Source organism: Elephantulus edwardii, unplaced genomic scaffold (genome assembly GCF_000299155.1).
Source record: "Elephantulus edwardii isolate Elephantulus edwardi_28Jun2011 unplaced genomic scaffold, EleEdw1.0 scaffold00002, whole genome shotgun sequence".
NCBI classification, from domain to species: domain Eukaryota; kingdom Metazoa; phylum Chordata; class Mammalia; order Macroscelidea; family Macroscelididae; genus Elephantulus; species Elephantulus edwardii.
The window spans coordinates 44,125,543-44,150,193 of record NW_006399752.1 but is presented as its reverse complement, the minus strand read 5'-3'; the positions used below and the strand labels follow the sequence as shown (position 1 = coordinate 44,150,193).

General features: G+C 45.1%; 1 protein-coding gene across 1 annotated transcript in view; it reads left to right on the top strand.

Moving 5' to 3' along the window:
- LOC102847758 (chromosome unknown open reading frame, human C14orf159) overlaps positions 1-24,651 on the top strand; it is a 95,707-nt gene that overhangs the window by 40,249 nt on the left and 30,807 nt on the right. Inside the window, exons 8-10 of the mRNA XM_006879215.1 lie at positions 724-823; positions 8,886-9,034; positions 21,142-21,261. Of these exons, the coding sequence (XP_006879277.1) occupies positions 724-823; positions 8,886-9,034; positions 21,142-21,261 (369 nt within the window). The remainder of the gene's footprint in view (positions 1-723; positions 824-8,885; positions 9,035-21,141; positions 21,262-24,651) is intronic.

Below are 24,651 nucleotides of genomic sequence, written 5' to 3'. Positions count from 1 at the left end.
TAGAAAGTGATGCTACCAAGTCAAAGGTGGGTGATTTTAATCTGCAGCTCTCAGGTCTGGTATTAATTGTTTTTGGTCAAACATTCTTGTAAGTGGTATAGCACTGGTCTGTCCATTTGCTTGCTGTACAGAGGTAACTCGTGGTTGCTGTGATGCTAAATGCTGTAGCACTGATGTGTCAAATGCAATAATGGTTACCCATGGTGGACAGTGTTTGGTGGAGCCCCCCAATTAAATAAGCTTGGAAGCAGGAGTGGCATCCTCTTCTGAAATGGCTTGCCTCTGGAAACCCTATGAACCTGAAGAAACGATGAAAGTTAATACAAGTGTCCAGGTCTTTCGTTCATTGGGTCACTATGAGTCGTCTAAGACTCGACAGCTCTTTACAACAAGAACATAAGCATATGTGGTTTCTCTTCAAGTTGTTCAGCAGCTCTGGGCCTCAGATGTCTTCCTCTGTGCAATGGAGATAGTATTTGCTGGCTCAGAATATCAGTAACATTAGCCCTGATTCGCCGTCCCCAGCTTACAGCTATGAGGTTTACTTGGGAGCAAGAGTAATGTGATTGTCCTCTGTCTGTGCTGCTGGCTCACCTGGTCTCACTCTGCAGGTGACTTGGCTGGGTGGGGGTTATGTGCTTTCTAAAGGTGCTTCCTACATCAGCTTAAACTCCCAAAGGGCAGCACTCAGTGCTGATGACTCCACTTTGTCTTGTCGTCAAGGTATTCTGAAGACCCAGGTCCCATTATTAACGTACCAAGGTGGATCAGCAGAGGCGGCCCAGGCCTTCCTGTGCAAAGATGGGGACCCCAGGTCACCTAGGTATGTACATGCCAACGCAGGTTAATTGGGAAAAAGGAAAAGCCCCCACATGATCATCTTTGCCGGCCGAGTTTCTGCTTGCATTAACCCTCCAGAGAGAATCACGCCGTGGCCACAGGAATAAAAGGATTTCTGAGGCAGCCAAGTGACCACGAGGTTCGGGGGCCTCCCAGTGTGCTGGGGACTTGACAAAGGGCCTCTGGAAGTAGCAGGTTCCTTCAAAGGGAGAGATAGTGGTTCTTCCTGCTAGAGGGAAATGACTGGAAATTTTTTTGTTTACTTTTAAAAATAATTTTTATTTGAGACAGAGTTTACAAGCCATGTTGATTTTTTTATTCAATTGTTTATATACCTTTCTTATTGGTTTGCTTGTAATCATTCATATATATTATATCCCCTTTTGAACATTGATATAATACATCCTGCTCTGTTATCCTCCTACTTCCACAATAATGGACTTATTTATACAGTATTTATCCTTATAGACTGAGTTAGTTCACTCAGCATAATGCTGTCTAGACTGTTACATGTTATATAGGATTTGATGAAATCATTGTTCCTTAGTGCTGCATAGTATTCCATCATGTAAATGTAGCACAATTCCTCAATCCATTCATTTGTGGATGGACATTTAGGCTGTGTCCACTTTCTTTCTATTGTGAATAACACTGCTATGAACATATCATCACTCCTATATGAACACAGGTGTACATATGTGGAGAATTATTGTTTTTAAAAAATGAGAGGTTTCTCAAACTGTAGGCCAGAAGATCACAGACAACCAGTCACCAGAAGACCACAGACAACAAGTCACCTTGCCTTCACTGACTAATGGTGGTCCTCCCGTGAGTTGCTGAGGCTATAAATCTACAGAGAAGACCGCTCACCTTTCTGTCTTAAGGTAGCTGGTGGATTGGAACTGCCAAACTTTTGGTTAGCAGACCACCATTTAAGACATGCTGCCACCAGAGCTCCTTCATAACCCGTTCGAAGGTGGTGAGATCATTTCAGTGGGATGTCACCAGCAATTCTGATTAATGAATAGACTATAATTGAAAAGAAAATGCCATGGTCTGTATGTTGTTGTTAGATGTCACTGAGTGTGTGACTCATAGCGACCCTGTGAACAGCAGATCTGCACCCCATGTGTCCTGTGGCTTCCTCACATTCTTTCACATGTGTGAGCCCATTGCTGCAGTCACTGTGTCAATCCACTGGGTTGAGGGTCTTCTCTCTTTCACTGCCCTTCTGCCTTTCCAAGCACGATGTGTCTCTCCAAGGAACAGCCTCTTAGCAACATGCCCCAAGTACATTAACTAAGCTTCACCACCATCTCTCCAAAGAGCACTCTGTACCTTCTCCAAGAGATTGTTTCTGTTCTTTTGGAATTCCGTGGGATATACTGTGCTGCTCTCCAACCTCACAAGTCAAAGGCATCGACTCTTCCATCATCCTTATTCATTGTCCAGCCATCAGCAGCACAGCAAGTGATTAAAAAGATCACGGCCTAAATCAGGCACACGTCAGTCCTCTAACATCATTGCTCCTCAATAATTTGGAGAGAGGTCCCTGACTGCAGATTTTCCCAGTGCAATACGTCTCCTGATCTCCTGACAGTTGATACCAAGGGTGTTGATTTTGCATCTAAATATGATAAAGTCGTTGGCAGTTTTAATCTTTTCTCCGTCTATCATGATGCTGTCTATCAGTAAATACGGCTTTGTGAGACCTCACTCGAGCTTGGATGTGTGTGTATATTTCTTTGTGTTATGGGCAAACATTTTTAAAAAACATTTTAAAATTATATATGGAGATGTGTTTTGGTTACCTTTACAAAATTGTAGTGCAAACATTTTTTTGGACCAAAAAAACTAATACCCTTTTCATTGCAAACCAGTACATACACACACTTAGTCCTCAAACAGAAGTTTCAAAAAACCAGTTACTTTGGTTATACTGAAATTTTTCTATCCTTACCCACTCTCTAAAGAATGCTGATCAAGTCCATAAATTGATTTTACAGCCCGCTGCTAAGAGTGCATGTGGATACCCCCTGCTCTATTAGCCAACACAGACACATTACCTGAAAAGTCACGGCTGAATCTGGTATTCAGAATGAGGACCCGAGTCACCAGGAGAGTGCTTTATTAAGGAACTGATATGCTATTTAAAACTACCAAATTGAATATCTGGGATGCATATTAGAAAGGTTTCTGTTTCCCCAGAGTGTTAGCATGCAGACAAAGCTGTGTTTCCAGTGAAGAGGGAGCCCATGGACATGACGGTGCTGACTCAGCTCTGACTCACAGCGTCCCGTGTACAACAGGTCAGAGCCTTGCCTGTTCCTGCCCTTCCCCGCAGTCCCCACCAGGCTGAAGCCCGCTGTGACAGCCACCCTGTCAGTCTCTCCTTTGCTGACCCTCTGTTTTTCTAGCATGATGTCACTTTATGTGACACACGGGACTGTTAGTCTAAAGTTTGGCAGTTTTCATTAGTGACTCCTCCACGGGGCACCTCCCATAAGGATTTACAGCCTCAGAAAACTGATAAGGCGCTGTCATGAATTGGAACCCGTTTTATGGTAATGGGGTTTGGTTTTTGGGTTCCCCCCACTTCTCTTCTATTTTCTGGTTTTGTTCCCATTCCAAAGAAAGGTGACCTGACAGAGTGCAGAAATTATCAAACAGTATCATTGATATCACGTGCGAGCAAGATTCTGCTGAAGATTATCCAAAAAGGATAGAAACAGCAAATCAACAGAGAACTGCCAGATGTGCAGGCTGGATTTAGAAGAGGCTGTGGTACTAAGGATATTATAGCTAATGTTAGATGGATCTTGGCTGAAAGCAGGGAGTACCAGAAGAATGTCTATCTTTGTTTAATTGACTATGCAAAGGTATTTGACTGTATAAATCACAATAGACTGGCTAACTCTGAGAAGAATGGGAATCCCAGAATATTTTATTGTGCTTATGCGAAACCTATATTTGAACCAGGAGGCGGCTGTCAGAACAGAACAAGGAAACACTGCCTGGTTCAGAATTGGAAAGGGTGTACAGCAGGGATGTGTCCTATCTCCAGATCTTTTCAATTTATATGCAGAACAGATCATCCGTAAAGGTTGGCCCTATGAGGAGGATTGTGGCTTTGGGATTGAAAGAAGACTCATCAACGACCTGCATTATGCAGATGCGACAACCTTGCTTGCTGAAACTGAGGAGGACCTGAAGCTCTTGCTACAAAAGGTCGAGGACTGCAGCCTCCAATATGGATTAAAGCTCAACATCAGGAATGCAAAGATTCTCACCATTGGGCCAATTGGCAACATCATGATAGATGGTGAAGAGATTGAGATTGTTAACAGCTTTAGTTTGCTTGGCTCCACAATCAATACTCTTGGTACCAACAGCCAGGAAATCAAAAGATGAATTGTACTAGGAAAGTCTGCTGTCAGAGACCACTTCAGTGTACTGAAGAGCAATGATGTCACTTTGGAGACTAAGTTGCACCTGATCCAGGACCCAGTCTTTGCAATTACTTGCTCTGTGCCAGAAAGCTGGACAATGACTAGGGATGCTAGAAAGACAATGGATGCCTTTAAGCTGTGGTGCTGGAGAAGAGTATTGAATATACAATGGACTGCCAGAGGAACAAAGAGTTCATCCTAGAGAGGGTGAAACCAGGCTGCTCCTTGGAAGCAAGAATTCTGAGGCTCTGTCTGACATACATTGGGCGTTATTTCAAGGAGGGACCAGTTCTTTGTGAGGGACATCATACTTGAAATGGGAGAGGGACAGCACACGAGGGGAAGCCTGTGGATGAGACTGATTGATTCAGTGACTGGGGTAATGAGAGTAGGTGTGTCAGAGACACTAAGGTCAACACAGGATCGAGCAAGTTTCAGAGCTATTGTACAAAGGGTCACTATGAGTCATAAGCGACTCGATGGCATATGACAATTCTATTTTTATTTCTTCTATTGGGGAGAAATTCTAAGAAATTTGGAAGACAGTTACCTGGCTGAATATATTTGTTCCTGTTTCCCACAAATAAAACAAAACAAAACAAACAGTGATCCACAATAATGTGGAAATTTCTGAACATTATCATAAGCAAGTAAAATCTTGCTTATAATAATGAGTAAAATGATGCTGGGTGGGTAGAATTATTAGTTCTTAACACTAAGTAAAGAAAAAGTAACACTGACCCCACCATGGAGAGAGAAAAGCGTACTCTTTTTGGAGAAGATGGGTTGACTTCTGGGAACAGGCTTCACATGAGCCACTCACTGCCCCCCATGGGCTCAGTGTGCCCTTCTGATCAGAAAAATCAATCCTCTTCCTACAAGAATGTAACTGAGTCCTCCCCGGACGGCAGGCCCCTCCAGGAACCTGAGGGCATATTGATCTCACGAGGACTACTTCTTCTAGGCTGCCTTCCTATCGCCTCAGATGCAGATCAAGAGGGAATTCAGTTCCCATCTGACCCATTTCCTTTTCCAGCACCAGACACCATCTCCAGATTATCTTCTGAGACCTGGTTGCTGGTCTTCTTTTTGCAGACAGATGTGATGCCTTAGAATTCTAGTACAGCAAAGGGTAGGGACAGGAACACGAGTGCGTATGTGTGCTTTAAATGTTTGCAGGCATGACTTCCAGGGTTAAGCTTCTAAAGCACTTAACCTTGGGAGAAGGGCATTGCACAGTTCCACCTTCTTCCTAAATTCTTTCTCCCTCACTGACTCAGAGCTCACCCTCCACTGAGTTTCCAAGAGGCTATAAGTCACACAGGAGATTGTCTGTCTTCACCTGATGAGCTGGTAGATTTGAACCACCAGAGAGCCGTAGCTTTGGGCTTGGCACTGCAACTCCAGGGCATCAGTGGTTTCGTGGGGGAAAGGACCACCCCCTGCCATGCAGGTTGCAGCCTCGGGAGGGCCAGCTATGAATTGGTTCCATTTCATTGTCAATGAGTTCTTAAATGAGATGATCAGAACATTTCTGTCAATAATAATCGTAACCACAACTGATGACAACGAATGTCTGCTGAGCAGTGAGTGGGTGGGGTCTGTACCAAGTGCCTCTCCTGTCCAGTCCTCTCAACAATTAGGAGAGGAGAATGGGAAGTAGGACCCCGGGTGTTGGAGTAAAAATGGTCTGAAGGGTTTTCAGTAGCTGGCTCATGGGAAGTGGGTCACCAGGAGTCTCTTCCGAGGTACTTCTAGGGAAACTCAAACCACTGACGTTGGTGGTTAGTGATCAAAGCTGAGATGTGTCACCAAGATTACAAGAAATGAGAGGTTGTGAGCCGATTCAAACTCAGAATGACCCCACATAACAATAAAACTGCCCTGCAGGGTCCCCGAGACTGACAGGGTTTTTTTGTCGGTTTTTTAATTTTTATTTTATTAATTTTAATGAACATTTACAGAGATTTTGGATTTCCATTTATTCACTGTTGCATTTTTCTCCCTGTCCCCACCCCCAGTTTGCTCTTCTCTTTGAAAAGTAAAATTCCTTCATTGGTATACAATCCCCCCTGCCCTCACCTCACGTACACTCAACTATGCAACCTTCATTCTGGACTCTTGTCATAACCATAATACCCAATCATATATCACTTTTAAACTGTTCTCTCCCTCATCTGTTTCAATGCAGTATACATGATTTATCCAGTTTTGCTCAGTCTTACCCCAACCCTGATGTCAGTCCCATTCTACAGCAGTGGCCCTATGCAGTATTTGTCCTTTTGTGACAGTTTTACAATACTTTGCCAAGTTTTCTCCCATGGAGCCAACTAGTAGGTTCAAACCAGCAACCTTTGAGATAGCAGATGGGTGTTTAACCCTTGTGTCACCAAGATTCCTTAGTGCATGAAGTGTGTAACTGCTCTTCTGCTGCTTACTGTTGCAGAGGGTAGGCAGCGAGTCCATGCCAGTCACAGGAGGAGGGGCGCGGAGCCTGGTCCACAGACCACAGCCTTACAGCCGTCTCTCCCCCTGGGCTCTCAACCTCAGGTTTATCTGGTGTGAGAGACACTTCTTCTTCTATTGCACACCCTTTGCTGTTGGTTTTGTGTCCCTGCGCTGGACAGGATCCTGGAAGGGTGCAGGTGTGAGCCTTTAACACTCAATACGCACATTGGGTTTCTCTGCCGGGCTCAGTCTCAGGATGGGACGTGAGCCGTGTCCGCTGTGGTGACCAGGCCACCGCCCTGCCTGCTTCTGCAGACTCTTAATTAATTTCTAACTATTTTGAATAAATTTCAAATTTAAGTAACTGGTAGATGGTGGCCGAGGACTGACACAGTGGTTCCAACAGTCGGCTCACCCATAGCAGTGAGTGTGAGGAAAGCATAGGATTGGGCAGGGCTCTGTCAGATGATACAGGACCGGGCAGATCTCTGACAGGTGGTTCAGGACGAGGCAGGGCTCTGACAGGTGGTTCAGGACCGGGCAATATCTGTCAGCTGGCACAGGACCATGGTATGGTTCTGTCAGGTGGTACAGGACTGGGACCAGGGTTCTATCAGGCAGCATGGGACTGGGCAGGGTTCTGTCTGTTATACACAAGGCCCTGAGAGTTAAAACTGACTCATTGGCACCCAACCCAACAACAACTCATAGACTGGACCATGGCACAAGGCTTGGTCTATAGTAGGTATTGATTATATAGGAATATAGGTAAGAAAGAGTCAATGAATACAGAGTCCCTTCCACACACACAAGAAAGGGCAGCCCAGCTACCATGGATCAAGTTCTTCTCCATAAAAATGTACTTTGTATGGTATAACCACTGTGGAAGGCGGTATGGCACTTTCTCAAAAAGTTGCAAATACCATTTGACCCAACAATTCCACTACTGGGAATATACCCCAAAGAGACCATAACTGACATCCAAGCAGATGTATGCACACCCATGTTTATCATGGCTTTGTTCACAATAGCAAGGAGTTGGAAACAATCTAAGTGCCCCTCAACAAACGAATGGATAGAGAAGCTCTGGTATATTCATTCACACAATGGAACACTATTCTGCATTGAAAAAACAAGGAACTCATGTAATATTATTCAAAATGGGTGAGCCTGGAGGACATTATGATGAGTGAAATATCTCAGTCACAAAAAGAACAAATACTGCATGATACCACTGCTGTAAAATAGGACTGATATCAGGGTTGGGGCAAGACTGAGAAAAACTGGATAAATTGTGTATACTGCACTGAAACAGATGAGGGAGAGAATAATTTAAAAGTGATGTATGATAGGGTATTATGGTTATCTCAAGAGTCCACAATTAAGGTTGCATAGTGGAATGTACTTGGGGCAGTGGGAGGGGTGCAGGGGGATTGTGTACCAGGGAAGGAGTGTTTCTTTTACTTTTGAAAGAGAGGAGCGAACTGGGGGGAGGGGGGAGGAGGGCCGGGCGGGGAGAGTAGTGCAGCAATGAATGAATGGAAATCCAAAATCTCTGTATATGTTCATTAAAATTATTAAAATTAAAAAGAAAATTACAAAAAAATAAACTTGATAATACATAACAACTTTTAACATTAATGTGTTGATAATGCAGCTATAGTTTATTCATTTTCATACATAGAAATTGCAGTTGCATTTTTTATGTTTTATAAAAGTCAAATGCAAATTAACATATAAATAAATTCTTTTTACATAAAATTTGAAAAAAAAAAGTACTTTGTAAATCCTAACCTCTCTGCCTGTTGTCATAATCCTGGGAGGCAGGCTAGTACCGGATGCAGGGACAGAGGGAGAGAAGCCTTCTTCTAGATCTGGTACCTTGAAATCAGACTTCTGGCCTCCTCCAGTGAGAAATGGAGCTCTGGTGGCCTAGTAGTAAGAAGCTGCTCTGCAATCCCAAAGGCACGCAGTTCAAACCCACCAGCTGCTACCTGGGGATAAGGATGGGCTATCTCCTCTTGTGTGATTTAAACGAGAATGTACTGTTTGTCAAAGCCAGCCCCTTGTGGCATTTCCAGCATGGCAGCACCCGATGACTGACGCCCTGGACAGACTAACTGGACAGCCCTGTACCCTGGCCTGCAGGTTTGACCATCTGGTGGCCATCGAACGAGCAGGAAGGGCCGCTGACGGAAACTACTACAACGCGAGGAAGATGAACATCAAGCATCTGGTTGACCCCATCGATGACCTTTTCCTCGCAGCTAAGAAGCTCCCAGGAATCTCGTCGACTGGTAAGTGAGGGCACGGTGGGAGCATTAGATGCCCCTGTAAATGGACCTTAAATGCACAGTTAGTACACTATCTCTCTCATTAATAATGGAATAGTCTAACTTCTCGCTGTGCAGAATGTTAACATCCAGGAAGAGTTTTCACATCCATCGTGCTGTTTAATCCTTTTCATTATCTGCGGAGCAGACAGGCAGGTAGATGACTTGTCTGGCACAGACCCTTCCAGGAGCCCAGCTAGGTGATGCTGACGGCTGGCTCCCAGCCCCCAGCCCATCGCTCATCTCTTTGACGATGATGATGATGATGATTCCTTTTAATGAAAATTTACAGTCTTTAGGTTTCCATTCATTCATTGTTGCCCTTCCCTCCCTGCCATCACTCGTCTCTTGGGCATGTGCTGCCTTTATGAATTTCCCAAACTGCTTAGTGTGACTCCCTAAGGGAGCCAGGGTGCTCCTTTGGGGGTGATGGGGAGCTGGGTAATTAGGCTTGTTTGTTCTGTTTTCTGCCCTCTCCACTCAAACAGCTCCACCATTTCCCAGACTCATTAGCCTCCCTTGGCTTTTTGAGGTTTTCAGGAGACAATGAAAGCCTGCAGGCCATGAGCACATTTCTGCAAAGAGCCCAGCTTTTTCCCAGAAGAGGCCCTGGGTGGGTGCACAGAAAGAGGCTGCATTCACACTTCCTGTCCTGCCCTACTGCCTGGGGCACCAGGGCTGGAGTAACTAGGGTGGGTTAGGAAGGGGTGTTTGGGCCCACAGGGCAGGCAGGAGCTGGACGAACAGCCAGAGGGTGCATCCCTCTCCTGGGATGCCCCCAGATCACTGAGAAAATGGGCAGAGCTGGTCTTCCATGGACCCCTGGGCCTGCTCTGGGTGACTGGCCTGGGCACTGCCCTGCCAAGCAGGGCCATCTCCTCTCTGAACCCTGGCTTCCTTTTGTGCCCCATCAAAACCTTCCTCAGTTTTCTCAGTCCCACTGCAGGGAGAGGGGAGGTGGTGTTTATTCCTTAGAACAAGCAATCACACAAGCTCAAAGGGTACTGTTTGCTCAGTGATAAAGCTCAGAAAACTCTGGGAAGAAGAGCATCACATCAAGACCAGAAGAAGACTCCAATCTCAGAGATGGATGGTTCGAATCCACCAGATGCTCTGCTGAAGAAGGAGGAACAATCTCCTCCTGTACCAGTCAGATCTGATTTGACGGTACACACAAAAAAATAATGAAATAAAATAATTTTTTTTTAAAAAAGAAGAAGACTCGTAAACAACCTGAGTTATGCAGAGGACACAAACTCACTTGCTGAAAGTGAGGAAGACTTGAAACACTTGCTGCAAAAAAACCAAAGACCACAGCCTTCAAGGTGGATTACATCTCAACATCAAAAAAACAAAGAGCCTTTCCACTGGGCCAACAGGCTACATCATGATACATGGAGAAAAGACTGAAACTGCCAACAGTTTCATCTCACTTGGATCTATAAAAAACACCTTTGGTATCAGCAACCGGAAGTTCAGGAGAGATATTGTACTGGGAAAGTCGGCCATCAGGGACCTCTCCAAATACTGAGAACTAATGATGTTAGTTTAAAGACCAAGGTGTGGTCTTTCAGGTAGGAGATCCAGAGTGACACTGTACACCTGCACTTTTGCAGAGAGTGCTGTTTCCAAGGCCTGTTAACTTTACACATCCTCTCCTTCCACACGGGAGGGACCTGCTGCAAACATGCTCTCCCAGATCCTCGGTCAAGCCAAGAAGCACCCAAGCTTGATCCCTACCTCTCTTTGTGTTCATTGGAGCTGGAGGTACTGGAGCAGGGTCGTATGTCATGCGTCTGGCATTTTTTAATCCAGATGTCTCTTGGGACAGAAAGAAGAACCTAGAACCATGGAACAAACTAGGCTCCAATGATCAATACAAGTTCTACTCAGTGAATGTGGATGACAGCAAACTGAAGAAAGAAGGCCCTGACTTCTAAATGAAATTCTTTTTTAAAAAGCTGCTTAGAATGAAGGTCTTCCAGAAGCCATCCGCACAACTTCCCACTTAACAAGGATATGTTTCTTCCCTAAATGCATGAAATCACATCGGTGTATCGTGTTGGAACTTACACTACATAATAATGTAAAACTTGAGGTGGGGGGAAAGACCAAGGTGTGCCTTGTTCAGGTCTGTTCCATCACTTGCTGTGCATCTGAGAGCTGGTCAGTGAATAAGGACGACAGAAGAACTGATGCCTTAGGAGAGAGCACTGACTATTCATGGACTCTCAAAAGAACAAACAGCTATGAGTTGGAGAAAGTGTTGCCAGAGTGCTTCTTGGAGGCAAGGATGGCGATGCTTCGTACCACATACTTTGGGCATATGTTAGGAGAGGCTACTACTCGGAGAGGGACGTGCTGCTTGGAAAGGTGGAGAATCAGCAGGGTCTGCGTCAGGGGGTTCAGCTGTGTCAGGGATGATGAGGACGGCGCAGCGCAGCACAGGGTTCAGATCTGTTGTCCACGGGGTCACTAGGAGCCGTCCTTGACTTGATGGCACCTAACAACAACAACAACAACACTGAGGAGGTAGAAAGTGATAGGAAAGAAGCATAAATGAAAATGGAAAAGAAAGGGAGAAATCAGGACGAAGCTGGTATGACCTGGGAATTATAATCAATGTCATGAATTAAAAGGTATATGAATTGTTGAATGGAAAATTAACTTATTCCATGAACTTTCACCAAAATCACAATAAAAAGTTAAAAGAAAGAAACAAGCAGGAAACACTTTTTCTCAGTTTCCAGGCAGCTGCCAGGTTGTGATGTAGCACTCGGGTAATTGAGGCCCCCGGTTAAGTCCACACCTTCTCACCGCCCAGGAGCCAGGTGGCTCGGAGCCACCAGCCAGAACGGTTATGGAGTGCAAAGGACAGTGCTCAAAGCAAACAAAGCAGAGACAGAAATAGCTAAGGTCCAAGTGCAGGGCGATGCCAGGCGTGTCCTTCTCTGTGTGCGCTCACTCGGCCAGGGACTGAGAGGCCACCCTGCCCAGGCCCTGAACTCAGCCGGTCTGTGGTCATTCAGAGCAGGCTTGTTCCATGGCCAGGCCCACGTGCCTGGTGCTGGAGACACATCGGCTCTGACAATGACCCCTCATCCTGTCCTCCCCATCTCACAGTGAACACCGTTCCTAGACAGAGTTCTTCCACGCGGTCCTCGCTCTCGTAGCAAGCAAGCACAAAATGCAACCATACAGGCTAAATTATGTATACTGCATTGACACAGATGAGAGGACTGTTTTTGAGAGGTATATGATTAGGAATTATTGTCATGACAGGAGTCCAGAACTAGGGCTTCACAGTGCTGTGGACTTGGGGGGAGGGATTGTATAACAATAAAAGAATTTTTCTTTTACTTTTCAAAGAGAAGAACGAACTGGAGGGGACGGGTGGGCAGGGAGAAAAGTGCAACAATGAATGAATGGAAACTCAAAGTCTATGTAAATTTTCATTAATAATAATAATGATGATGATGATAAAATAATAATAATAATAATAATAATAACAACACATATGCCCACTCTGTGGGGGTTGTAGTTGGTGCCACTGATGACTTGTAACCACCCTACGAACAATAGACTGAAAATTTACCCTGTCCGTTTACCATCCTCAGACCCTGTCACGCTCCAGCCCACCTTTGCAGTCACTGCGTCACCCGCCTCAGTGACAGTCATCTCTCTTTTGCTCACCTTCACTCTTCCCAGCATGCTGTCCTCTTCCTAGAACTGGCCTCACCTGCCAATATGCCCAAAGTATGTGAGATGAACTTTCACCATCCTTGCCTCCTCCAAGGAGCGCCCTGGATGCACAAACTCCAAAACACATTTATTAGTACGTAAGCACGAGAAAGGGAACTCCCGGGGCTTAGTGGTAAGGAATTGTGCATTCAATCCTGAGGTACATGGTTTGAGTCCACCAGGTGCTCCAAAGGAGAAAGATGGGCAGCCAACTCTCGTGCGATTTACTGCCTCAGAAACCTGAGGAGGGTCAGCCGTCACCTCTAATGTGACAGTCCACCAGCACCACAGCACAAGTAAGGCCAAGCTTGCCTTATAACTCTGAACTGGCCCCTCGGCTTTCTGAGGCTCTAATCTTTACAGAAGCAGGTCGCTGGTGGCTGCATCATTCTACAACAGAGAGCCTTATGGGATCAAACCACCAGCCTTCGGGTCAGCGGTCAGCTCTTAGCCAATGTGCCACTTGGGCCCAAATCCTACTGCTGTCAGGTCACTTCCGAATCACAGTGACCATGCTGTGTGTCATAGAATAGGGTCTGCCACATAGTAGACCCTCCTCTGGGTTTTCAGAGGCAGTAAATGGCAAGGGAGGAGATTGCTCATCCTTCTCCCGTGGGGCAGCTGGTGGATTTGAACCATGTGCCTTTGGGGTTGTACTGCAGCTTCTTGCTTCTAGGCAACCAGAGCCCACATCATTGACATACTCTCTTGTTTGTTCATAGATGCCATCAAGTCAGGTACAACTCATAGCGACCTTGAACCCTGTCCTATCCTGCGTCAGCCTCAGGATCTCCGACACCCTTGAGCCCACTGCTGCAGTCACTGTGTCAGTCCACCTGATTAAGGGTCTTTCTCTCCTTCACCATCCTTCCACCTTCCCAAGCATGATGTTCTTCAAGAAATAACCTTTCCTAGAGACATGACTAAAGAATGTGAGATGAAATTTTATCATTGTTGCCTCCACGGGGCATAGAGAAACATATAGTTGTTAGGTATCATTGAGTACAATTCACAGCAACTGTATGAATGACAGGTAGAATCCCAGCCCATCCTGTGCCATCCTCATCATCTCTGATACACTCGAGCCCTTTGCTGCAGACACCGCGTCAATCCATCATGGAGGAGGTCTTCTTCTCTTTCACTCACTTTCCAGACTTTTAAGCATATCTTTTTCCAAAGAATAGCTTCTCCTAGCAACATGTCCAAAATATGAGAGAAGAAGCTTTGTCATCTTTGCTTCCCAGGAGCACTCTGGCTGTACATTTTCCAAGACGTAACTGTTCATCCTTTTGGCCATCCAGAGGATACTCAGTACTCTTCTCTAACACCACAGCTCAAAGGCATCAATTCTCTGTCATCCTTAGTCACTGTCCAGCTCTGAGATGCATTGCAAGTAATTGAAAAGACCATGGCCTGAATCCGATGTACCTTAGTCTTGAAACTGACATCACTGCTCTTCAGTATTTTGGAAAGGTCCCTGACAGCAGATTTGCCCAAAGCAATACGTCTCCTTATCTCTTGAATCCTGGTACCAAGGGTGTTGATTGTGGATCCAGGCAAGACAAAATCATTAACAGTTTCAATCCTTTCTCCATCTACCATGATGTTTCCACTGACCTAGTGTCTTCTTGATATCAAGATGCAGCCCCTATTGAAGGATCTTTTGAAGGTCTTTGATCTTTGGCAACAAGTGCTTCAGGTCCCTCTTGGCTTTCAGCAAACAAGGCTGTGTCATCTGCATATTATAGGATGTTGATGAATCTCCCTCCGTTCTTCTTCATAGAGTCCAGCTTCACGTATTATTTGTTTGGCATACAGATTGAATAGGTATGGAGAAAGGATACAGCCCTGACACACACCCTTCCCTATTTTAAACCAGACAGTGTTGTTTTGTCCTGTTCAGGTAATAGATTCTTAATCTAGGTATAGATTTCACACGAGCATAATTAAGTGTTCTGGGATCCCCATTCTTCTCAATGTTATCCATAGTTTGTTGTAATCCACACAGTCAAATGTCTTTGCATAATCAATAAAACACAGATAGACATTCTTCTCTTATTTTCTGCTTTCAGCCAGGATACATCTGACATAGGAGACTGTAAATCTTTACAAAAGAGGATGACCTCATCTTCCTCCATTCAAGTGGCTGATAGTTCAAACTGCTGAGCTTTTAACTAGCAGCCTAGAGCTTAACCGCTGGACCACCACGGTTCCTTCCTCAAAGATTACATCTTCTGAAACTGTGGAGTCTGAAGGGATTCCTTGGCAAGATCAAACAAACAAACAAGCAGGAAAAGACTCTAGGGATGGGTGGTTAGCATTTCAAAGACATTCATCAAAACTCCCCTGTCTCCACTATCTTCTCCACTATCTAGAGATGGGTAATCAGCACGAGAGGGTTTGTTCATCTGAATAGTGGAGGGGGGGGGTCACTGTTGATGTTATAAACTAGTCCATTAAAACTCCTGAGAAACCCCTATATGATGAAATAGAACTGCTCCCTTGGATTTCCTAGGTGGTAAAAATCACTAAGATTTCTTTTATTGTAGTGTAATATATACTTTTGTTGTTGTTGTTGTTGTTATGTGCCATCGAGTCACCTGGGACTCATAGTAACCCCATGTACAACAGCCCTAAACCCTGCTATGCCCTGTGCCAATCTCACTGTCTCTGACACACTTACCTCCATTACCCCAGTCACTGAGTCAATTCATCTCCTCCATCTCCTCGAGGGTCTTCCTCTCCTGCGCTGTCTCTCCTCCCTCTCAAGCATGACGTCCCTCTCCGAGGACTGGTCCCACCTTGCAACATGTCCAAAGTATGTCAGACAAAGATTCAGAATCCTTGCCTCCAAGGGGCAGCTTGGCTTTACTCTCTTTATGATGAACTTGTTTGTTCTCCTAGCAGTCCATGGTATATTCAATGCTCTTCTCCAGCACCATAGCTCAAAGGCATCAATTCTCCTTCTATCATCCCTAGTCATTGTCCAGCTTGCTGATGCATAGCAAGTAATTGCAAAGACTAGGGCCTGGATCAGGTGTACCCCTGCTCTCCAGACTGACATCATTGCTCTTCAGTACTTTGAAGAGTTCCCTGACAGCAGACTTTCCCAGTGCAATTTGACTTTTTATTTTCTGACTGCTGGTACCAGTGTTGATTGTGGAGCCAAGCAAACTAAAGCTGTTAACAATCTCAATCTCTTCACCATCTATCACAGTGCTGCCAATTGGCCCAGTGGTGAAAATCCTTGTTTTCTTGATGCTGAGTTTCAATCCATATTGAAGGCTGCAGTCCTAGACCTTCTGCAGCAAGTGCTTTAGGTCCTCTTCAGTTTCAGCAAGCAAGGTTGCATTATCTACATAATGCAGATTGTTGATGGATCTTCCACCAGTCCTGATGTCACTTAGCATAATGCTGTCCAGTTCCTCACAAGATTGGTAGTAATTTACAAAATCATTTCTCCTGCATGTTGTGTAGTATTCTACCGTGTGAACGTACCATAATTTCTCAATCCATTTCTTCATGATTGGACATTTGGGCTGTTTCCATGTTCTTGCGATGGTGAGTAACACTGCTGTGAACATTGGTGTACAAGTCTCCGTTTGTGCCTCAGTTCTCATTCGTTCGGGGTATATCCCAAGCAGTGGAAGAGCTAGGTCGTATGGAATTTCTGTGTTCAGCTTTTTGAGGAAACACCAAACTGCCTTCCAGAGTGGTTGTACCTTTTTATAATCCCACCAACAATGTATAAGAGATCTTATTTCACCACATCCTCTCCAACATTTATTACTTTTTAATTACTGTTAAACTTTGCCACTGCTACTGGAGTGAAGTGGTATCGCACTATGATTTTTATTTGTATCTCTCTTATTGCCAGTGATTTTGAGCATTTCTAAATGTGTCTGTTGGCCATCTGAATGTCTTCCTCTGAAAAGTCTTTCCATGTCTTTTGCCCATTTTGTAATTGGGTTATCACTCTTTTTCTTGTAGAGGTCATGTAGGATTCTAAAAACTTTTGATATGAGACCCTTGTCTGAAATGGTGTTGCCATATGTTTTTTCCCAGTCAGTAGGTTTTCTTTTCACTCTGTTGGAAAAAGTTTTTTATGCACATAGGGATTTTGTCTTTTGAAGGTCCCATTCATTAATTTTATCATCTCCAGATTGTTCATTTCTGGCTGTATTTGGCAGTCTCTTTATACTGTACACTAGGCCTTCTAAGCTTGATCCCAGTTTGCCCCTGATGAACTTTATGGTTTGGGGCTTTAGTCCCAGGTGTTTGATCCACATGGAGTTGATTTTTGTGCATGGTGTAAGATGTGGATCCTGTTTCAGCTTTCTATAGGTAGCAGTCCAGTTTTGCCAGCACCATTTGTTGAAGAAGTTGTCATTTCCCCATTTTATAGGTTTTATTTCCTTGTCGAATATCAGTTGACCATAGATAGTTGGGTCTATTTCTGGGTTCTCAATTCTGTTCCATTGGTCTATGTGCCTGTCACTGTACCAGTCCCATGCTATTTTGGTTACTACCGCTGTGTAGTACGTTTTGAGGTCAGGGAGTGCTATGCCTCCCACTCATTTTTGTTCTTTAGAAGTACTTTGTTTAGTTGAGGTCTTTTTCCTCTCCAAATGACAATTTCCTTTTCAATCTCCTTGAAAAATGAATTTGGTATCTGTATTGGGATTGCTGGATGTGCTCACCAAGTTGTGCCAAGAAATCTGGAGAACAACCACTTGGCCAACTGACTGGAAGAGATCTATATTTGTTCCCATTCCAAAGAAATGTGACCCAACTGAGTATGGAAACTACAGAACAGTGTCATTGATTTCACATGCAAGCAAGATTCTACTGAAGGTTATTCAAAAACGATTAGAACAGCACATCAGCAGAGAACTGCTGGAAGTCCAGGCTGGGTTTAGAAGGGGTCGTGGTACTAGGGATATTGTTGCTGATGTTAGATGGATCTTGGCTGAAAGCAGAGAATACCAGAAGAATGTCTATCTGTGTTTCATTGATTATGCAAAGGCATTTGACTGTGTGGATCATAACAAACTATGGCTGACTCTGAGAAGAATGGGAATCCCAGAACATTTAATTGTGCTAACGCGAAACCTGTACTTGGACCAAGAGGCAGTAGTCAGAACAGAGCAGGGTAACACTGCATGGTTCAAAATTGGGAAGGGTGTACGCCAGGGATGCATCCTGTCTCCATACCTTTTCAACATGTATGCAGAGCAGATTATCCGAGAAGCTGGGCTCTATGAGGAGAATTGTGGCATCAGGATTGGTGGAAGATCTATTAACAATCTGTGTTATGCAGATGACACAACCCTGCTTGCTAAAACTGAGGAGGACCTCATGCACTTGCTGCGAAGGGTCAGGGACTGCAGCCTTCAGTATGGACTGAGGCTCAATGTCAAGAAGACAAAGATTCTCACCACTGGACCAATTGGCAGCGTCAGGACGGATGGCGAAGAGATTGAGATTGTTCATAGCTTCAGTTTGCTCGGCTCCACAGTCAACACTCTTGGCACCAGCAGTCAGGAAATCAAAAAGCGTATCGCGATGGGAAAGTCTGCTGTTAGGGACCTCTCTAAAGTACTCAGGAGCAGCAGTGTCTCTCTGGAGACTAAGGGGCGCCTGATACAGGCCATGGTATTTGCAATCGCTTGTTATGCATCAGAGAGTTGGACAATGACTAGGGAGGACAGAAGGAGAGTGGATGCTTTTGAGCTGTGGTGCTGGAGAAGAGTACTGAATGTACCATGGACTGCCAGGGAAACAAACAGATTCATCTTGGAGAGGATTAAACCAAGCTGCTTCTTGGAGGCAAGGATTCTGGGGCTTCGTCTGACATACTTTGGACATGTTGCCAGGAGGGACGGGTCCTTGGAGAGGGACATCATGCTTGGGAGGGTGGAGGGAGGCGCAGGAGGGGAAGACCCTCTAAGAGATGGATTGATTTGGTGACTGGGGTAATCGGGATGGGTGTGTCAGAGGCAGTGCGGTTGGCGCAGGATAGAGCAGGGTTTAGGGCTGTTGTTCATAGGGTCGCTATGAGTCGAAAACGACTCGATGGCACATAACAACAACAACAACATTGGGATTGCACTGAACATGTAGATTGATTTTGGTAGGATTGTCATTTTCACAATATTGAGTCTTCCTATCCATGAACAGGGAACATTTTCCCCTTCTCAAAGGAGTGTTCTCTAGTTTTCTTTGTATAGGTCTTTTGTGTCTCTAATTAGGTTCACGCCCAAGCATCTCAATTTGTGGTTGGCTATTATAAATGGTATTGTTTTCTTGGTTTCCTTCTCTGAGTTCTCTTTGTTACTGTAGAGGAATCCCATTGATTTTTGGATATTGATCTTATATCCTGCCACTCTACTATACTAGCTCTAACTTTTTTTTTCGCTGAGTCCCTGAGGTTTTCTGTGTATACTATGATATCATCTGTATATAGTGATAGTTTAACTCTCTCTTCGCCAATCTGGATGTCTTTTATTTCCTTCTCTTGTCATATTGCCCTGGCAAACACTTTCAATACAATATTGGATAGAAGTAGTGATAGAGGGCATCCTTGTTTGTTCCTTATTCACAAAGAAAATGCTTTTGGTCTTTCTCCATTGATAATTATATTGGCTCTTTGTTTTGCATATATACTTTTTACTATATTGGGGAAATTCCCTTCTATTCCAATTTGGCTGAGTGTCTTTTTCAGGAAGAGATCTTGGATTTTGTCAAATGGCTTTTGTGCCATTGAGTCTGGACTCATCACAACCTTCCATTGGCTTTCTGAAGCTCTGACTCTTCCCAGGAGGAAAATTTCCATCTTTCCTGTGGATCAGCTGGTAGATTCAAACCACTGACCTTTTAGTTAGCAACCCAATACATTAGACACTACACCATCAGAGCTCCTTACATTTCTGACTCATACTCAGAAGCTCAAAGTCTTTGCTGTTGGGTTAGGACCATAGATAGCTGGGTCGCTCTCCATTGTATTTCCAAGGCTGCAAATCACATGGGAGAAGATTGTCCCTTTTCCTCCCTCAAAGCCATTGCTGGTGGATTTGAATTGCCAGATACCACCTTTGTACAACTCCCATAGACTATGCCACCAGAGTTCCCCACACCCGAAAGAAAATGTGTTATACTAATTCAACTAGACCAGCATCTGACTTGAGGAGCCCTGGTAGCATAATAATTAAGTACTTGACTGCTAGCCAGAAGATCAGCAGTTCAAATCCACCAGGGGCTTCTCTGGAGGAAGAGGAGTCAGTCTGCTTCTATGACAACCTTGGAAACCCATTTCTCACTTGTTGTGTACTGTCGAGTTGGATCTGACTCATAAATGACCCTCCAGTGAGTTTCTGGAGAAAGTAAATTGCACAGGAGGAGACTTCCCATCTTTCTATCATGGAGCAGCTGGTGGATTCAAACTACCTGCCTTTGGATTGGCAGCACAGCTCCTTACCTACTAACAAGGAGTCAGTATTGACTTGAGTGGATTTGGTTTAGTTCTGGTTTCTTGTTTGACTTTTAGGAAATCTGTTTCCTCAAGGTTCAGTTATCTCGGGGTGATGGCTTGAGCCACCACCTCAACCTCTGGGTTCGGATTCTATGAAAATGCTGAACTTCCTTCCTCACCTTTAGTAGTAACCCCCTCTTCTCCCCCCTCCCAGTACCCTTGATCTGCTCGCTCTCTGTCTCTGTTTTAGTCTATCCTTATCATATCTCTTGGAGGTGGAATCAGACAGTACTTCTCCTTTAATGAGTTAACCCAATGTCTTCTTAAATTTAATCAGGCACTAACAGTGGTCGCCATGTCCCTGTGGCTGGGGTTCTGTGTGACCACTAGTAGACCCAGGGCCTCATCACCCTCCCTGAGCAGGCCTCACTCAAGAGAAGACTCTGAGAGCCACCTGGGCTGCGTGTCCGCTGGGCCAGCAAACTCCAACATAGATCCATCTCCGTGTGAGGGAAGAGCTGACCCGATGGGAGAGAGAGATGCCCATCCTCAGGGTGAGAGGGTCTAAACTCCCACTCACTTTTAATCAGACAAATATCTATAAGACCTGAGCGCTGAACACATTGCCTGGTGGTGTGAAAATATACCCATAGCCGAGCTTTGCCTGCCCAGAGGCAACAAGGCGTGCGTGCGTGTCTCTGTGTGTGTGTGTGTGTGTGTGTGTGTGTGTGTGTGTTTGTGTGTGTGTGTGTGTGAGAGAGAGAGAGAGAGAGATGGGAAGTGGAGGGAAGGATATGACTTGCCCCCCACCCTGGGTACCCTCAGTCCTGCCCACTGACTCAGTTTCCCTTCCCTCCAGGGGTCGGTGATGGCGGTAACGAGCTCGGAATGGGCAAAGTCAAGCAGGCCGTGAGGACTCACATACGAAATGGGGCTGTCATCGCCTGTGACGTGGAGGCCGACTTTGCTGTCATCGCAGGTGCGTCCGTCCATAGGTATCCGTCAGGTCTGACCATCTGGGGATGGTCCGGCCCAGAACCAGGCCTGAGGGGAATCTCATTCTCCCCTGTAGGACATTGGGCTAGGAAACTCTCACTAAGTCATTCAACAAACGCTTATTAAGTGACATGGGTGTGAGGCTGTGTTCAACGTCTTCAAGTTCCAACAGGGGACAATACGGTTCCTGCAGCACAGAGCTCAAGTTTGTATGTTGGGAGACTGCTAGTGAACCCCTAAAAAAGAGATCACCAGACTGTGCTGAATATGCGAAGCATTCTGAGGGTGCTAGAGTGGGAGGACATGAGGGGGGAGCTGACCTGGCCTCTCCAGACTGGTGCTCACCGGCTCCCTCTCTCCTCAGCAATGCCTCCAGTAGATAGAGGAAAGAACAGCCTTAGCTGTGTTTGGAGGAGCCCAGAGTCTGCTCAGCTCCCCTCCTCTTACCTGTGTTCCCCTCTCCCTGTGTCCTGTCCACCTCCTGATTAAAATAGCCTGGAGCTCCTGACTCCACCCTGACTTAGGTGGACCAGCCCCCTTTCTGAGGTGGTTAACCACGCCCACTGTTTCCTGGACCTCTATTATCTCCCATCAGTTTCCAAGGCTGTAGCTTCTCGCTGGAGGAGAAGGCTCGCTTTTCTCCCTTGAAACAACTGGTAGATTGGAACTGCCTTTTTAGTTAGCAGTCTGATGTGCTGTGCCCTGTGCCACCAGGGCTCCTGCTTTAACAGTATTTGTTTGGCCTGGAGTTGGAACCGATTCGTAGCTGTAAACAGCACAGGAGGAGATTGCCCGTCTTTGTTCCGCGGAGCAGAGGGTGCACTCGAACTGTGTGCCTTTGGGTTGGCAGTGCAACTTCTTATCGCTAGGCCACTGGAGCTCCCTTTGACACAGTGGAGTCCCCCAAAGACAGTGTGGCTCCTGCAAAGGGGAGAGCTGTTGTCTGGTATTGGAGCACCAGTGAAGACCTGCATATTTGGATCTCCTTCAAGAGAGATTTTGAGCTACTCTGTCCTAAAGACAGAGGGCTTTGTGTTGGTAAAACAACAATCAAACAATGAAACATGAATGTGGACTGTCTTCTGAGCAGTTTTCCTGCATGCCTGTCACCCCACTGTCATTGAGTCGATGGAGTCATGGTGACCCTGCCTTGGGTTTCTGAGGCTAGAAATCTTTACTGGAGAAGATTATCTCATCTCATCCTACAGAGCAGCTGGTGGATTCACACTACAGACCTTTCAGTTAGCAGCCCGTTACATAATGCATTATAACACCAAACTTCTGTATTACATAATGCATTATAACACCAAACTTCTGTATATGCATGTAAATCAGAGACACCAAACCTACTGCTGGACTTGATTTGGACTCGGAACCTTTTCTTCAGTTTCTAGGCTGTGCATTTCTTTGAGAAGACTGCCTCGTTTTTGGTTCAGCTAAAGGATTCAAACCGCTGACCTTTCCATCAGCAAACCAACACATAACACATATCACCATGAAGACTTTTGCATGTATTGTTGTTTACCATCAAGCCAGAACTGACCCATAGCTGACCCTCCAGTGAACTTTCAGAGGCAGTAAATCACACAGGAGGGGATTGCCCGTCCTTCTTCTGCAGGGCAGTGGTGGACAGGAACCACATGCCTTTGGGATTGCAGTGCAGTTTCTTACCACTAGGCCACCAGAGCTCCTAAGTGCAGGTAGTCCATTTTGATTCCAGGAAGAAAAGGGGGGAAAAGCATATGGCTCCAAAAAGAAGACAAAAAAAGTCACATGGCTCCAAAAATCCTCAGTACACTGAGCCTATAAAGACAAATCACCATTATCTCATTGTCATCAACTCTTGATAAACCCACAGAAGACCCAGCAGAGGAATTCCAATCTCACGGGAGAAGATTGCCCCTTTTTCTCCTACTGAGCAGCTGATAGATTTGAACCACATGTCTTACTGTTGGCAGCACAATTTCTTACCACTGAGCCACAAGCTATACCTAGCCTGGGAAGCTGTTGTCCCAACAGAGCAAGGAAGCACTGCATGGTTCAAAATCAAGAAAGGAGTGTATGAGGGATGTATCCTTTCTCAATACCTTTTCAGTCTATATGCCGAATAGATAGCTCATTTGAGAAGCTGGACTTTATGAAGAAGAATGTGGCATCAGGATTGGAGGAAGACTCATCAACAACCTGCGTTATGCAGCTGGCAAAACCTTGCTCACTGAGGAAGACTTGCAGTGTTTGCTGCAGAAGATCAAGGATTGCAGTCTTCAATATAGTTTGCATCTCAACATCAAGAAGACAAAGATCCAAACTGCCAGGCCAATAGACAGCATCGTGACAGATGGAGAAAAGATTGCAGTTGCTAATGATTTAATCTTGCTTGGATCTACAGTTAATGCCCTTGGCACCAGCAGTCAAGAAATCAGAAGATGAATTGCATTGAGAAAATCTGCTGTTTGAGAGCTCTCCAGAGTGCTAATGGGCTATGATGTCAGTCTAGAGAGTAAGGTCCACTTGATCCAGGCTATGGTCTTCTCAATGGCTTGCTAGGCATTTAGCTGGACAATGGCTAAGGATGACAGAAGAAGAATTTATACCTTTGAATGGTGTTGGAGAAGAGTATTAAACACACTATGGATTGCCAAAAGAACAAACAGGTCTGTCCTGGAGAGGGTGAAAACAGGTAGTTCCTTAGAGGCAAGGATTTTGAAGGTCCATCTTACATGTTTTAGGAATGTTGCCAGAAGAGGCCATTTCTTGGAGAAGAACATTATTCTTGGAAGGGTAGAGAGTCCCTGCAGAAGAGGAAGACCCTAGATGAGATGAATTGGCACAGTAACTATGTCAATGAGGTTAGGTGAGTCAGACAGTGAGGTTGGCTCAGGATAGAGCAAGGTTCAGAGCCGCTGTTCGTACGATTGCTGCCAGTGATAATCCCCTGGAAAGCACATAACAACAACAGCAAGCTACAAGAAGAGGGAGAAGTGAAGATCAACCATTGACTAATCTTAACCTGATTGATTGAACCCTACTCTTCCCTGTTTACTGAGATCAAAGGATATCAGGTCACAAGATGCTCTGTGCTTCTCCACTTTACCATGTCATTGTCTTTGGAAATTTAGGGTTAATGAACACTTGGGTGCTAACTGAAAGGTGGGAAATTCAAACCCATCAGTGGCTCCACAGGAGAAAAAAACCAGGTGATCTGCTTCCTTAAAGACTCTAGTCTAGGAAAATCTATGGGACAGTTCTACTCTCCCCTGTATGGTGACTGCACATTGGAATTGACTCAACCATGTATGTTGTTGTTGTTGTTGTTGTGTACATCAAGTCAGAACTGACCCTCCAGTGAGTTTTCAGAGGCAGTTAATTGTAC